The sequence below is a fragment of the Bos indicus x Bos taurus genome, chromosome 7 (assembly GCF_003369695.1).
Source record: "Bos indicus x Bos taurus breed Angus x Brahman F1 hybrid chromosome 7, Bos_hybrid_MaternalHap_v2.0, whole genome shotgun sequence".
Taxonomy (NCBI): Eukaryota; Metazoa; Chordata; class Mammalia; order Artiodactyla; family Bovidae; genus Bos; species Bos indicus x Bos taurus.
This window is the reverse complement of record NC_040082.1, coordinates 8,535,729-8,553,220: the sequence shown is the minus strand read 5'-3', so window position 1 is coordinate 8,553,220 and position 17,492 is coordinate 8,535,729. Positions and strand designations below refer to the sequence as shown.

Genomic DNA, 17,492 nt, shown 5'->3' with positions numbered 1-17,492 from the left:
GAATGGACTGGTTGGATCTCCTTGCAGTCCAAGGGACTCTCAAGTCTTCTCCAACACCACAGTTCAAAAGCATCAATTCTTCAGTGCTCAGCCTTCTTCACAGTCCAACTCTCACATCCATACATGACCACAGGAAAAACCATAGCCTTGACTAGACGAACCTTTGTTGGCAAAGTAATGTCTCTGCTTTTCAATATACTATCTAGGTTGGTCATCACTTTCCTTCCAAGGAGCAAGCGTCTTTTAATTTCATGGCTGCAGTCACCATCTGCAGTGATTTTGGAGCCCAGAAAAATAAAGTCTGACACTGTTTCCACTGTTTCCCCATCTATTTCCCATGAAGTGATGGGACCGGATGCCATGATCTTCATTTTCTGAATGTTGAGCTTTAAGCCAACTTTTTCACTCTCCACTTTCACTTTCATCAAGAGGCTTTTGAGTTCCTCTTCACTTTCTGCCATAAGGGTGGCGTCATCTGCATATCTGAGGTTAGTGATATTTCTCCCGGCAATCTTGATTCCAGCTTGTGTTTCTTCCAGTCCAGCGTTTCTCATGATGTACTGTGCATATAAGTTAAATAAGCAGGGTGACAATATACAGCCTTGATGGACTCCTTTTCCTATCTGGAACCAGTCTGTTGTTCCATGCTTCCTGACCTGCATACAGATTTCTCAAGAGGCAGGTCAGGTGGTCTGGTATTCCCATCTCTTTCTTAATTGTCCACAGTTTATTGTGATCCACACAGTCAAAGGCTTTGGCATAGTCAATAAAGCAGAAACAGATGTTTTTGTGGAACTCTCTTGCTTTTTCCATGATCCAGCGGATGTTGGCAATTTGATCTCTGGTTCCTCTGCCTTTTCTAAAACCAGCTTGAACATCAGGAAATCAGGAAGTTCACGGTTCACATATTGCTGAAGCCTGGCTTGGAGAATTTGGAGCATTACTTTACTAGTGTGTGCTGCTGCTCAGTCACTTCAGTCGTGTCCGACTCTGTGCGACCCCATAGACGGCAGCCCACCAGGCTTCCCTGTCCCTGAGATTCTCCAGGCAAGAACACTGGAGTGGGTTGCCATTTCCTTTTCCAATGCATGATAGTGAAAAGTGAAAGTGAAGTGGCTCAGTCGTGTCCAACCCTCATCGACCCCATGGACTGGAGCCTACCAGGCTCCTCCATCCATGGGATTTTCCAGGCAAGAGTGCTGGAGTGGGGTGCCATTGAGATGCATGCAATTGTGTGGTAGTTTGAGCATTCTTTCGCATTGCCTTTCTTTGGGATTGGAATGAAAACTGACCACATACAAATTTTACCACATACAAATTTCTAATTTTTAAACAGCCCAAATTTGGTGATTTTTCCATTCAAATTTATGCCTCTGTTCCCTAAGCCTGGAATGTCAAGTCAGTCTCTGGAGTTTTTTTTTTTTTTTAAGTTAATTGAATTTTTGTTTGTTTCAATTAAAAAACACAAAAATTTTAATTTATCTGAAAATAATTTTGGTATGCAGTAATCCTAAAATCATATTATAGAAATAAATAGAAATAATTAGAAAATTTTTATTTATGCTATTAACTAAATTAAATGTATTAAATAATCCTTCCCCAACTCCACTCTCTTGTGATACCAGCTCTATCATTTTGAACATAATTACCGAACTCTGTGCCAAATGGCCCCCTTGGCATCTGTTGGACACCTTAGAAACTACTAGCTTAAGGTAGTTTACGGTTTCAACATTAGATTAGGTAAGACTACATTTCTCTCGATAATGATGTATCTCTATAGAAGTGTTCTTTGATAGGTGCCATGATTTCCTAGTAGCTCAGACAGTAAAGAATCTGCCTGTAATCCGGGAGACCTAGGTTCAATCCCTGGGGTAGGAAGATCCCATGGAGAAGGGAATGGCAACCCACTGCAGTATTCTTGCCTGGAGAATCCCATGAACGGAAGAGCCTGGCAGGCTATCGTCCAAGGGGTCACAAAGAGTTGGACACGACTAAGTGACTTTTGCTCTACGCTCTATGATAAAAAGCAACAATTGTATAAAAATCATTGTGAAACAGGAAATGATTACAGTGTTTAATCTGATTCCAAGGTTTGAAAAACTGAGCAGAGGTCAACAGGCATATATATCCCATTAGTAACTAACTGAAGCTATTTAAGAATGAAATGAAAATAGTTTTCTTTCAATTTATGACTATTATTCTCTTAAATGGCTAAGTGATTAGGACATAAACACTAAGTTGTTTGGACCTGTGTAGGAAGAGTTAACACAGCAGAACTAAGGCTGCTATCCTGTGAAAGTCCTGCTTACAAAGTTAGCCCTTGGCTGATGACTAGGAACCTGGATTCTGTGAGGGTTTCTACCATTCCCTAACGGATTAAGGATGGCTCATGGTGCCTAAACTGTTTTACAAAGAAGGTGGTTTATGCTGAAAACTTCTTTAGAGACTCTAGAATTTTGGGTGCCAATGTGATCGGCTTCCATTTAAAATCCCAGGCACCAAGTCTGTAATAAGCTTCCCAAGTAGACAACAATTTACATGTGTTGCTACAACTCTTCACTGGGAGAATTAACCATGTCCTGTGAGACTCCACTGGGAGAGAATGTCTTACAAGTTTGTTCCTGGTTTTCCCCTGGACTTATCCCCATGAGCCTTTTCTCTGTTAATCTTGCTTTGTATCCTTTAATTATATAAATCTTAGGCATGAGTATGTCCATCTGCAGAGTCCTCCTAGTGAATTATTAATATAAAACCTGGAGATCACCTTAGGAACCCCCTGACCCAAGCCCTAACTATTTAATAAGTATAACTTTAGGTATTTCTTCTGGATTGAGATATCAAAGGTGCTGTGAACTTAGTCTGGTTATTTATACCAGTCTTTTGTCAATTGTAAAAATTTAATAATATACCTCTAAATATAGTAGTATATTCCTTTGTTAGATTTTTTGTATATATTACTGTCTGCTTATTCTTTAAGGTTAACTTTAATTTGGATAAAAAGGCCAGGGCAAGGGAAAATGCTTCCTCCTATTTAATGCTGATTAGAAATCCATTAATCATATAAATTAATTTTGATTTTAGAAAAATTGATATTATAATATTGAATATTCTCATTCATGAAATGATGTATAATACTTCTCCATTTAGTCAATTCTCCCTCTACATGTCAATCACAGAATTTTTAAGCTAGTAGCAAAAAAAGACTATTTGGTCCCATCTCATTTTAGTTTGAAGAAAACTAAAGATAAGTTTCAATTATTTAGTGGCATAGTAAGTACTGATACTAAAATAGTGGTCTCTTAATTTCCAGTTCAACTACTTTTGTACTATACAATATTTAACCTTTATACCTGTAGGAATTTATCTAAACTTATTAAGCATCATATAATAAGCTGTGTTGTACACTGAAAAGTGAGTAAAATATGCTCCTAGATCTAAGTAGTTTATTTGTCTTACCTGATGAATGAATTCATCTCTTTGGTCCATTATTATTTTCTGAGGAGGCCCATATAAGAAAAATATGTTGATAATAGCTTTAGAAATTTCTGATGCTGAAACATCACAAAGAGGCAAAATCACAACCCATTTTGTGAACAAATCTGTCATGATTATAGCATATACATGACTTCTGTTGCTTGTATGAAATGGGCCCATCAGATCAACAGTAACTATACTCCATGGATTCTCCACTTTGAGAAGGTGCTGTTTAGGTGCTAGAATAACTGTATTTTTTGCCACTTGGCAATGCTGACAAGCATATACCTATAAAACAGGCATATAATAAAGAAAAGATAGACAAGTGTTAATATATCCAATATAAAAAAAGCAGTATTATAAATCTGAACTTTGTAACGGTTGATATAGGTACTTTATATTTTAAGGGAGAAACTTTTGGACTGTACTCAGAATAAAATGAAACCTATTCAGAATAATCAAATATTTGCTATTAATTAATTGCTATTAATTAATTGAAATCAACTATTCAATGACCATGTTAATGGGTCTTATTCACATGGAACATAATTCTGGTTTACAATCAATAAATACTTATTAAATGAATAGATCTCAAAACATATTTGCTACAATTTTACATCAGTATGTGAGTATATAATTTCTATAAGCAAAAAATATTTTTCTTTTAAAGATACCACTCTAATAAGTTCATTCATTCATCTACTGCAGTAATATTTATTAAAATATAACTTTATTCAAGCAATATTTTTAGATGCCAGAAATTCCTCTAGGTCCTAGGAAAAGAGTACGAACAAAAATCCAGCCCATGCTGTCATGGTGTTTTCACTGTAGTGAGATGAGAAGATATAAATTGACCGACTTGTGGAAGATGCCATTGTTCAACATATTTCCGGAACTCTATTTTGGAAACTACTTTCAAATCAAGGCCTGAACAAAAATTTTAAAATGATTTTACTGAAATATAGTTACTTTTGATTAAATTTTTATTTTCTAACTTAAACTAGTTCTCATCACAAATAACCTTACATCCAAAATTCATTTCTCAATGATAAAGATTTGACAAAGACTTCACTGAATATTGGAAAAGGAGTGTGTGGCATGTTCTAAAGGTGAATACAAACACTGAGGTCTTTGGAATACCTTCACAGACTCACAAATGATACTTGGTTAAATTAAATATGTTAATTTTTTATGCCTGAAATGACAGTCTTTTAATGCACTATCACAATTATTAAAGGATCCTCACACATAAACCAAGGAATTTCTACCATTTGCTACAGACAGCACATGAGCACACGAGTAGGGATCAGCTGACCTAGCAGCAAGAATCCCTGAATTTTCTATCAGAAGAAGCTGAAGGTCCTAATGGGTTATAACGTTACAAAACTCAGAAGAACTTCATTATCTTCACAACTTCATTTTTTGGTTGGGGGTTTCTGTCATACTTGACATTTTCTATGTCAAGACAGTAACAGGCACAAAAGATGAGAAACATACTGGGCTTGATTTATCACAAACATATTCTCTTCTCAAGAAAAGACTGTATGAATGTCATTAAAAATGTAGTGACTTATTTTTAGTCAAAGAAACTTCAGCCCCATTTAAATTCTGCCACACAAAATAGTTCAATGATGAAAATCTGTGCCCAAGATAATCTAAATGTAGTAAATTCAAATATTTAAATAATGTTTTGTTCTAGTTCAAATTATATTTCAGTGATTTTAAAGAAGACTTTTGAAGGGAAATAAAACTCTCTTCAAATGTTCTGCACAAAAAACTACCCATACAAAAAGTACTTGAGAAGTGACCATACAAAAAGTACTTAATGAGAAGTGATATCTAGAGTTAATCTAAAGCAGTAATGAATTTTGAATGTATACCATAAAGACATTATTCAAAATATTCTAAAGACATAAGCCATACCCACTGTTTGACATCATTGGTCACAGAAGTCCAATAGTAACTGGATTCCACTAGAGTAAGGGTTCTGGATATGCCATGATGGGCTCCAGTGTCATTTTCATGGCATTCTCTTAGGACTTTCTTTTTTTCTTCTTCTGAAACAACTACCAAGCGATCCTGTTTTCTGTCTTTTCCGACATAAAACAGCTTCTTTTCTAGAATAAAAAACACCAAAATGATATCATTGCAATTTTTAGACATCTATATAGTTTTAAGATAATCACAGCCTTATCTTCAAACCATGAGGGTTTTTGTTTTGGTTAAATCTTTCTCCCTCTAAGATAGAATATTTGTGATGATGCTACCATACAATCTGAAACATCTTCCACTGTTATACTTACTGGATATGTAGATCTAGCTGCTATAGTTTTGTAGCTATCAAATCAAGTAGAGCTAACTTGTTCACCAAAGCACATGGTAATATGGTAGTATAAAATCATCTTCCTATGGGAGTAATCAAACTAGAAAAACACTTGCAGCAGGCACCTCCTAAAAATGGCATGAATTAGCAAATAAATTATGTACAGATAAGCAACTTCTGGAATAGAATTTTCCAAAAGAGCATTTCATCAGAGCTGTACTTTTGTAAGCCACCACCTCTCTTAAGTTTTTCTGGATTTGAGTAGGAAATAGGGTTAGTAAAGCCAAGAAAGTAGCAGAACTTTAATCTTCAGGACAGTTCTGCTTTCCTTTGGAGACACCTAAAAATAGTCTATGAGCAATGTAATCAAGGCATGAAGAGAACTGCCACTTCTCCAGTGTGGATGAATATTCAAACTCAAAAAGACGCCATTGTTAGTGTGCTTAGCTAAGAATATGCTGAGTGGAACATTCCTTACTTGAATTAGAAAGTAAGCAGCTTAAGGCCAGGAGCCTAATCTATTTCATTCATCAGTGTATTCCCAAGGCCTAAAATGTGACTGGCACATAGTAGGAACTCAGTAAACAATTGGTGCATAAATCATTAAGTGAACGAATGAACGAATACTCTTTAGTGTAAAATGTAATAGGTGTGTAAGAGACATGACAGATGCAGGTTCAGTCCCTGGGTGGGAAGACTGCCTGCAGGACATGGCAACCCACTCCAGTATTCTTGCCTGGAGAGTCCCATGGACACAGAAGCCTGGCGGGCTACAATCTACGGGATCGCAGAGTGGGACGTGACTAAAGCAACTTAGCATTCTTCAATTAAAGGGAGCTACTGGAAGGGATGTACACAGGGAGAAATAAGCAGGTATTTATTTATAATTTTAGAATTTTCTTGACCTGCTTTGAGAAAAGCCTGATTCTGTACCTACAGGCAAAATTCCCGTTAATAACACCAACATTCATTTAGCCATCTGGTGACTGTACTTTTTGCTTATATATCTCAAACTTCTCTTCCCTTTTGGAGGAGGAGGACAAAGAGGGGAGAATGATCATAATCTTTCAAGATAAATATTCCACTGCCTTTCAAACATTTAATTCACTCAGGGAGATTAGGAGTTCAAAGATAAATATGATCCTGAAACCATTTAACAGCAGGGAGAGGGAGGAATCACGGAAGTAATAGAGTAAATAAGTTAACTTTGTCAACATTTTCACATTAGGCATCCAGTCAGTTCTTCACTGAGGGTGACGTGAGTGCCCGCAAGTGCACCACCGAAGTAGGCCTCGCCAAGGAACAAGAGCGGCGTTAATTCAGGCAAGTGCTGGTTTTTTCATGCTATCATTTTCTGTCTATGATTTAAAATGCCCCTTTCATGCTTACTAGCCTTCAGTTAGCTTCAACGTGATTTTTATTTTGCTTTCGACTGAACGCCATTATCAATTTAAGCAACAACCAATTGCTACAGAAATCCTCAGGACTCCACAAAGAACTCCACATGGGGAAGCACCTATATAAAAGTCTATACTAAAAACAGGGGGTATTTTACCTTTGAAGACAAATTTTTTTGCTGCTCTTCTTATGCCACTTCTCTCACTAGGCAGTGTAGTTGGATGATATTCACCAGTTCGTTTATAATATGCAATCTGTTTAAGATGAAGGTCACCATTTTTTCCACTACGAACCATCAGGAACCTAGGCAAAAGGTATTTAAAGATACAATTTAAGTGATAAGCTAATTCAGTTGCTATTTCAGTTCAGGCTTGTGTCATATTTGTGCTTATCCATGAATTGAACTTTCCTGGAATATTATCAGTGACAAGAAATAACTGCAGTACAGAAAAGGAACAGTATGATGTATATGAACTAGAATATCCAGATGCTGTTTTTGAGATACAACATGACACATTATCTTGTCTCTTTCCAAGTGAAAAGAAATACTTAAAAATTTTCCCATACTAGGAAAAAAGGAACAAGTACACTTCAAAAAGTTTTGCTTCAAGTCTCTTATTACACATCACGTGAAAAGTTACTTATATAGGACGGTTCTCTTATGTGACATTTAAATAAATGATAGGTGATAAAAGGAAAAATGTAGTTTTATGTTACTTCTAAATATATTCATGGTCACAAAAATCTAATCATTTATGAAAAAGATCCATTTTTAAAATGTTCAGATGATAAATGACAAAGAAGATTTTAGCTATGCTAGATTTCATACACTATTCTGAACTACATGGAAGCTAATTTTTCTTGAACAGAAAAGATTTTTGTTCTGTGTATACTTTCTCTGTGTTATAAAAAGTCTGGCTGTACTGGCCAAAACAAAACTTCTCTATTTTAGACCCTAAGCATTACGAAAAACCATTACATTAAAAGAAAAACATCTTTTCTTTCATATTTTCAGTTGAAACAAACTATTCTGTGCTGGTTATTCCATCTGTCACCACCTAACTGATCCAGATATATTTTTGACCTTACTCTCCCTGCTGCTGTACCCTAACAGACTGGCCCTTACAGACTGCATTTACAGTTTTTTGGTTGGCCTTGTCCAGCAGGAGGTATGAGCAGTCAAATCAGGCAGCAGAAGACGTCAGGATATTTATTTCCCAGGTCCTTCCTTGGTTTAAGCTGCAACCCTCTACAACCATAGCTCCTTACCAGGAAGCCCATCTTCTGTGTCTCTAGCTCTCACTGGAAGTCTGTACCATTTCCTCTCTTGACACTTCAGCCCTAGAGGTGGTAGCTATTTTCTGCTGTCGCTAGTCTCCAGGAGCCACGTTGCCTTCTTTGACCCTTCCCATCAGGTGTGTAAACAGGAGCTTTATTAAATTTTCTTTAAAATCCCACCAGAGTATATCTTCTGTTTCCCACTAGAAATGTTAACTGATGCAAAGACTTAACATTTTGAATTTTCAAAATTAATATGAACGTTTACTGACCACCAGAAGATCTAAGGATAAGGATAAAAGAAGATATTTCTGCAGAGAGAAGGTCAGAACAAAGCAGAACAGACTAGGCCTATGAACTAGGTCTTAAATAGCCTATTAAGTCTCTTTGCCAATGAAACAGCACTTTGCACATTTAATAACCATCTTTCTGATCTTTTCACAACTCTGGAATATCAGTATGTTTCTAACATCCCTTAACCTTAGATTAGTATAAAGTGTAGGCTATTTTAAAAGCAAACGTTCTGTAAGACTAATTCTCTCCTATCATAACTAAAAGACAGGTTAATTATTTCTATAAAACAGTTTATTCTAATTAAATTCTTAATATATAATTTTTCCATTTTGTAATAAATGGTTACAAACAAAAATCAAACAAATGTACCTTATTACAATTTCTAAAACATCTCAAAAATAAATGGATCAGACTTTAAAACCATTTATAAAACTACAGTAAATACAACAGTGAAGTCTTGGCATAAGACAAACAGGCCATGGAAATAGAATATAGAGTCCAGAATTAAATCCACATGTATACAGTCAATTACTTTACAACAAGGGCATTGATTCAATGGGAGAAGAGATGGTCTTTTCAATAAATGATGCTGAAGCAATTGGATATTTGTATCAGAAAAAAATTAATATCAACCATCTACCAACATCTACAAAATTCCAGATAAATCACAAACCTAAATATGAAAAGTAAAGTATAAAGCTTCTGGACAAAAACATAGAAAAAGATCTTCAAAACCTTGGGAAAAGATAAAGATTTCTGAAACAGGAACAAAAAGTCCTATTCATAAAAGAAAAAAATTATAACAAGTTAGATTTTATTAAAATCAAAATCTGTTCATCGAAAGACCATTAAGAAAGGGAAAAGATAATCCACTGACTGGGAGAGGATAACTTTAATATATACATCTAACAAAGGACTCATACCCAGCAAATACAATGAATTATGACAAAATCAAAAGGCAAAGGATAAAAATATAAAAAAACAGGGAAATACCTCACATGAGATTTCAAAAAAAGTGAATGCTCAAAGGGATAATAAGCAAGTGAAAATGTCCTCAAACATCATTACTCCCAGGGCAATGCAAACTAAAGCCAAAATGATTTACAACTATACACTACCAAAAAGGCTAAATTTAAAAACATAGACAGCAGGTGTTGGGAGGATACTCTCACACATGGTTTGTGTAAGTGTAAAAGGCTACAGTCACTTTGGAAAACTGACAGCTTCTTCTAAAGCTAAGCATACCCTAAGGACTTGGCAATTCTATTTTTAAGTTTACATCCTAGTGAAATGAGTGTATGACCATCAAAAGATGTGTACAGAAGTTTTCCTAGATGAAGCTGGCAACAGGAAGCATGTCGAGAGGGTCTGCCCCGTGCGCACTCAGCCCTTGCTGTAGACACGTCTGGTGTTCTCCGGTTCCGCGTGCTCTAAACCTCAGTGCTTTTCCAGCTGACGGTGGGGAAGCGCTGCTCCGCAACCTCAATCTGCGACAGGAGACCCCTCGATGCTTTTACTTTCATGTCATCCATCCTGTCTACAGCCTTTCCTCTGCCAAAGGATTCTGTACCAAACTTCCATCCTTCATCAATTTTCAATTTAGGAAGCTGTGTGTGGTTTCAAGTAGGGAGTATAGACTGTCAGTCTACCAATCTATTTGCCTGTCATTCCAGTTTTGTATTAATTCTCCTTCACTCTTAAAAAAACAACCAAGAAACAAGCAAAAATCATTTTCCTATCTTACATTTCTCTCTAAGATACACTGACACAAGCTCTTCCAAGTCTAAGAGCCAGAAGGACCTGCTTTTTCTTAGTTTAAATCATTATGGTCTATATTCTGTAAAATGTATCATATACTATAAATGACCCCGCATTCCCCATGTGACCCCATGGGGTCATTCCCCCAATGACCCCATGTTTTCCCTTGTTGACTTTTGGGACCACCAATATTCTAAATCATCTAAAAGAAAACTTTAATAAAACATCCCAGTTTAGCCACTGAGAGCACAGTACCTGCAGAAAGATGTTTATTTTGTTTAAAATGTAAAATTCTCTGTTGCCTTCTTTTCAGAGACCAGTAAACGTTGCAAATTTCCTGAAGGACATTAAAAGAAATGGGGGGAAGAAGTCTCATCAGGCCTCTAAAAAGCCTGCAGGAGTAAAAGACCAAACTCTCAGACCTCAAAGGAAATACAGATCTTAAAACACAGAGGTTTATACTAGGGAAGCAAGGATTCTTCCACACAAGCAAATTAATCCATGTGATTCACCAAACTGAAACAGGAGGATGTGAGTAATTGTAACTGGTAGGAAAAAACTCGGAGAAGGCAATGGCACCCCACTCCAGTACTCTTGCTTGGAAAATCCCATGGATGGAGGAGCCTGTTAGGCTGCAGTCCATGGGGTCGCTAAGAGTCGGACAAGATTGAGCGACTTCACTTTTCACTTTTCACTTTCATGCATTGGAGAAGGAAATGGCAGCCCACTCCAGTGTTCTTGCCTGGAGAATCCCAGGGACGGGGGAGCCTGGTGGGCTGCCGTCTATGGGGTCGCACAGAGTCGGAAACGACTGAAGTGACTTAGCATAGGAAAAAACTGGCCATGAGGAAACACGAATGTCTGCAAAAAGCACAGTGATGTCTGTATTTTGCCCTTACAGTTAAAAACCTCTCTGAGTTCCCACAATACCCCTCCCCCTTTCCCTTCTCCAGGGTGTCTTAGTCCATTTGGGTTGCTGTAGCAATGTATCATAGACTAGATATCTGACTTAATAATAACAAACACTTGTTTCTCCTAGTTTTAGAGGCTGGGAAGTTCAAGAACAAGTGGTAGATTCCCTGTCTGGTGAGCTTGCTTCCTGCTTCATAAATGGCATCTTTGCTATATCCTCACATGGTAGAAGGGGTTCAGGAGCTCTCAGAGTTCTCTTCTAGAAAGACACTTATTCCATTCCTGAGAGGTCTACCCTCAGGATCTAATCACCTACCAAAGGCACCACCTACTAATACCATCTCATTAGGGCTTAGAACTTTAACATATGAATTTTGGAGGAATAAAATATTCAGTATATAGTGTTGAGGTAACTCTAGTTTCTTACTAACGGTATGCATGCACCTCTGGTCAGTGTTACACTTCTGAAACCTGGGAATCAGATTAAACACTGTCACCTTCTTTTCTTCCTCCATACTGGTTTTCATGCAGTATTTGCATTATTACCACAGCCAACATCCAAAACCCAGTTTTGCAAAGATGTAGAAGAAAGGAAAGTAGTGTGACCTAATGTTGAAACTGTCAACTAGTAGTCCACAAGACATCTGATAGATGTTGAATACAGCTGTGCTTCCTTTGAAGGTTTAAAACACTTCATGGTACCCTGTGAATTTACTATGATGTCCTGGAAAGCCTTGGCACAGAGTTTGACAACTGTGAGTTAGGCATCTAATAAGTAAACACAAATTAGATTTATTAAATTTTCAGAGATTAAGAAAAGGTTGTAGACTAATAACACTGATATTATAAGTCACTTAGAGGTACAGTAATGCTCAAAATTCTCCAAGCCAGGCTTCAGCAATACGTGAACTGTGAACTTCCTGATGTTCAAGCTGGTTTTAGAAAAGGCAGAGGAACCAGAGATCAAATTGCCAACATCCACTGGATTATGGAAAAAGCAAGAGAGTTCCAGAAAAACATCTATTTCTGCTTTCTTGACTATGCCAAAGCCTTTGACTGTGTGGATCACAATAAACTGTGGAAAATTCTGAAAGACATGGGAATACCAGACCACCTGACCTACCTCTTGAGAAAACTATATGCAGGTCAGGAAGCAACAGTTAGAACTGGACATGGAACAACAGACTGGTTCCAAATAGGAAAAGGAGTCCATCAAGGCTGTATATTATCACCCTGCTTATTTAACTTATATGCAGAGTACATCATGAGAAACACTGGACTGGAAGAAACACAAGCTGGAATCAAGATTGCCAGGAGAAATATCAATAACCTCAGATATGCAGATGACACCACCCTTATGGCAGAAAGTGAAGAGGAACTCAAAAGCCTCTTGATGAAAGTGAAAGTGGAGAGTGAAAAAGTTGGCTTAAGGCTCAACGTTCAGAAAACGAAGATCATGGCATCCGGTCCCATCACTTCATGGGAAATGGATGAGGAAACAGTGGAAACAGTGTCAGACTTTGTTTTTTTGGGCTCCAAGATCACTGCGGATGGTGACTGCAGCCATGAAATTAGAAGACGCTTGCCCCTTGGAAGGAAAGTGATGACCAACCTAGATAGTATATTCAAAAGCAGAGACATTACTTTGCCAACAAAGGTCCGTCTAGTCAAGGCTATGGTTTTTCCTGTGGTCATGTATGGATGTGAGAGTTGGACTGTGAAGAAGGCTGAGCGCCAAAGAATTGATGCTTTTGAACTGTGGTGTTGGAGAAGACTCTTGAGAGTCCCTTGGACTGCAACAGATCCAACCAGTCCATTCTGAAGGAGATCAGCCCTGGGATTTCTTTGGAGGGAATGATGCTAAAGCTGAAACTCCAGTACTTTGGCCACCTCATGCGAAGAGTTGACTCATTGGAAAAGACTCTGATGCTGGGAGGGATTGGGGGCAGGAGGAGAAGGGGACGACAGAGGATGAGATGGCTGGATGGCATCACTGACTCGATGGACGTGAGTCTGGGTGAACTCCGGGAGTTGGTGATGGACAGGGAGGCTTGGCGTGCTGGGATTCATGGGGTCGCGAAGAGTCGGACACGATGAAGCAACTGGACTGAACTGAACTGAACTGAACTAGAGGTACAGGCTAAAAGTTTCCAGCATTTCTTTAACTGGAACTAAAGAAACCTGGCAGAAAACAAGTTAATACTAAGTTCTCTACGTGTATAACAAAAAGCACTTATCAGGTCATTTTCTTGCATCTCTTTCCTACTGCTGCTGATGCTGCTGCTGCTAAGTCGCTTCAGTCGTGTCCGACTCTGTTCGACCCCACAGACAGCAGCCCACCAAGCTCCGCAGTCCCTGGGATTCTCCAGGCAAGGACACTGGAGTGGGTTGCCATTTCCTTCTCCAATCTCTTTCCTAAGCACTTCCTAAATACAGAAAATAAGGCAGGTGGTAATTTCGCAGAAGAAAAAGGCATTCCATTTCATTTTCTCTTAGTAAAATTAATTTTTACACTTCTTTAACACATCATTCTTGATGACATGTATTTCTAATTTCCAAAATGTTCAGGAAATAAGACTCTCTAATTTGAAAGACCAATTATTATTAACAGGAGAGTCAGTTTATTTCATTATTTCTATTCTGTTTCATTATTCTATTGTTTCTATTCTTTCACACAATTATAGAAAAGGATAGTAAAATATATTTAATCTTCAAGTAGGGAAAGAGAAAAGATTTTTGAAAAATTAAATATACCACATCACACAATGAAAAATTAGATCTCGACTAAAAATACTTTAAAACAGCACTCAAAGAAACCCCATACAATATCCCATTTTCCAGATAAGAAAAAAAGACCTCAAGGGGTTAATTTAGATTGAAATTGACTGGTAAATTATAATATTCAACAATGGAAGTAAATAGCATTAAAGAATTCTTCTACAGGCTTCTGCCTGGTGGAAAAAAAGATCACTCCCCACCCTAACAATGAAAAAAGCTGTATAAACTTACTAAGATGTCAATTCTCCCCAAATTGATTTACAGAATCAATGCAATGCAAACAGAAACCCAACAAGCTCTTTTGTAGAAATCGACAAGCTGATTCTAAAATTGACATGTTAGTCCAGTGGTGCTGGGGGTATGTCAAATTCCTGGTCAGGGAACTAAGATCCTGCATGCCTTGTGGCACAGGACAAAAATAATAATAATAAAAAAAAATCAATATGGAAAACCAGATGACTCACAATAGCTAAAACAAGTTTGGAAAACAAGAACATAGTTGAAAATTTGTATATTACCTTGTTTCAAGACTTACTTATTGCAATTGTAATCAAGACCCAGTGGTACTGGCAAAATGATAGCCATCAATCTATGGAACAGAATAGTATCCAGAGATACAGCTACAGAGAAATGGTATGTACTGATTTTTTTACATAGGTGCCAAGGTAACTCAACAGAGAAAGAGTAATGTTTACAACAAATGATGCTGAAGCAACTAACTAAACATCCACATTAAAAAAGATGAATCTCAACAAACACCTTGCACCATACAAAGAAATTAAAATTATTCACGATGGTTTACAGATCTAAATGTAAAAACTAAAGGTTGAGAATTTCTAGAAGACAGTAAAAGAGAAAATTTTTGTAAGCTTAAGTTAGACAATGACTTCAGATAGCAAACATAAAGAACCACCCGTAAAAGAAAAAAATTAAACTTATGTTCTTTTTAAAATACTGTTAAGAAAACAGAGTAATCACAGCTGGGAGAAAATATTTGCGATACACATATATAATTAAAAAAAGTGGGTCCAGAATCTATAAAGAACTGTCAAAGCCCAATAATAAGAAAGCAAACAATCCGAATTTTAAAGTGTGCAAAAGATGTGAACAGACACTTCGTCAAAGAAGATATGGTTAGCAGATAACATGTAAAGACATTCAACACCATTATGCAATGAAAAACACAAATTAAAACCAAAAGTTTTTGCTGCTGTTCAGGTGTTAAGTCGTGTCTGACTCTTTGTGACCCCATGGACTGCAGTCTGCCAGGCGCCTCAGTCTATGGGGTTTTTCCAGGCAAGAATATTGGAGTGGGTTGCCATTTCCTTCTGCAGGGGGTCTTCCCAGACAAGAGATCGAACCTGCATCTCCTGCACTTGCAGATGTATTCTTTACCACTGAGCCACCTGGGAAGCTCTCAATCACAATAAGATACCACTACAAATCCATCAAAATGGCAAAAAAAAAAAATCTGCCAATACTAAGTACTACCAAGCATGCAAAGCACTGCTGGTAAGAATAAAAAATGGTGTAAACATGTTGGAAAACAGCTTTAACTTAAGAGAAATGAAAGTACATGTCCACACAAAAATCTGTATGTGAATATTTCTAGAATGTTTATTCGTAACAGCCAAAACCTAAAAACAATCTAAATGCTCTTCAACAAGTGAATGGATAAACAAATTGTGGTAGATCCACGTAGCGGAATACTCCTCAGCAAAAAGGAACTACAAATATATTTAATAGGGACGAACCTCAAAATTATTGGACTAAGTGAAACCCAGACACAAAAGGCTACAAACATACTACATGCTGCTCTTTTTATGCCAAAACTATATAGATGGGAAACAATTTTTTAAAATTAATTTTTAAAAATAACCACAAAAGCAAATTTTAAAAACAGCTGCAAACATGTATATGGTACTACACTGTGATGATCCTCACAACATCCTAAGGGGTAGGTAGTAATTCTGCATACATTTTAGAGATAAAAAAACGTAGCTTCAGAGAGATTGTCCACTTTCCTCAAGGCAATAGAGTGAGCCCATCCATTGACATTTAAACCTTGGTCTCTGTTGTTTCAAATTTCATGTTTTTCCAACCTCAACCCCTCTCCCCCACTAATTTAATTATTTCTCATCCTCAGCTTTCATAACATTGATACTTGGTTCAGGCTTCTGTTAGAAAAGCTACAAGGCGACTTTTATAGGGACACAGTGGCTATTCAACTATTTGTAAATGAACAAGAATTACTTGCATTTCCTGACAGGAGAAGTAGCATTAATATAAAAAGAGCACAGGTTTCAAAGGTGACAATTACTTCACTTCAGAAAGGGCCTATCTAAAAAGGTAAGGCTTTTAGGAGTCAAAATTTCTAGCATGCAACGGTTACCTAAGTCTCAGTATCCATGTGTGACAAAACAGAAATATTACTTATCCTTTCTTTTTCACAATTATAAAGACCAATGAGATAATGGATTTGAAATGCTCTTTGCATACGGTACAGCAATATATAATTACTGTTAAAATGTTTAAGTATTTATCATCCATAATATTTAATACTGTTCTGTCAGTAAAGACAGACGACAAGAAGAAACAGAAATGCATAAGAAAGAAAAATTAGTTCACAAAAAGTAGAGCCTTCTGAGTGGCAGTGTTCGTCACTCAGTCCTGTCCGCCTCTTTGCAACGCCATGGGCTGTAGCCCACCAGTGTCCTCTGACCACGGGATTCTCCCAGCAGAATGCTGGAGTGGGTAGCTAGTCCCTTCTCCAGTTCTTCCCAACCCAGGAATGGAACCCGGGTCTCCTGCATTGCAGGTAGATTCTTTACTGTCTGAGTCACCAAGGAAGTCCAAGAGGAAGGCTAAAAGTTTCCTGTGCATGTTTGCTATTTACTTATTGATGAAACTTAAAAGAACTAATAATTTTTCCCTTCTCGAAAGTACATTCACTACTTGGTCCCTAGAAACCATCCCAGCAGTTAATTTGAGAAAATGGCTTTAAGCTGTAATACTCAGAACAAATATAAACAAAATGTCTGTTTGCAAATATTATTAAGGAAAGAAATCGTTTACAAGGGAGAATTAGGTGGCTTGAGTTATAAACATGAAGATTACATTACACCTTTTTTTTTGGATATGCTCATATTTTCAAGAATTCTTTGACAAATAATTGCTTGTGTGTTGAAATACCTAGGAGTAAGAAAAGGCAATAAAGCTGTCTGATTACAATTCCTAATTGATGAACTGTCAGGGTCAAATCTGATTATTTTTTACA

At 37.1% G+C, this 17,492-nt stretch overlaps 1 protein-coding gene across 2 annotated transcripts in view; it reads right to left on the bottom strand.

Moving 5' to 3' along the window:
* The window catches only part of GIN1 (gypsy retrotransposon integrase 1), a 29,760-nt gene that overhangs the window by 10,985 nt on the left and 1,283 nt on the right, over positions 1-17,492 (bottom strand). Inside the window, exons 2-4 of one of the 2 annotated variants that reach the window (XM_027545510.1) lie at positions 7,353-7,498; positions 5,398-5,591; positions 3,457-3,762 (exon numbers count right to left, since the gene is read on the bottom strand). In XM_027545510.1, the coding sequence (XP_027401311.1) occupies positions 3,457-3,762; positions 5,398-5,591; positions 7,353-7,491 (639 nt within the window). In that variant the 5' untranslated portion in view covers positions 7,492-7,498. Of the gene's footprint in view, positions 1-3,456; positions 3,763-5,397; positions 5,592-7,352; positions 7,499-17,492 lie in introns of those variants that run through there. The other variant, XM_027545512.1, reaches the window with a different exon arrangement.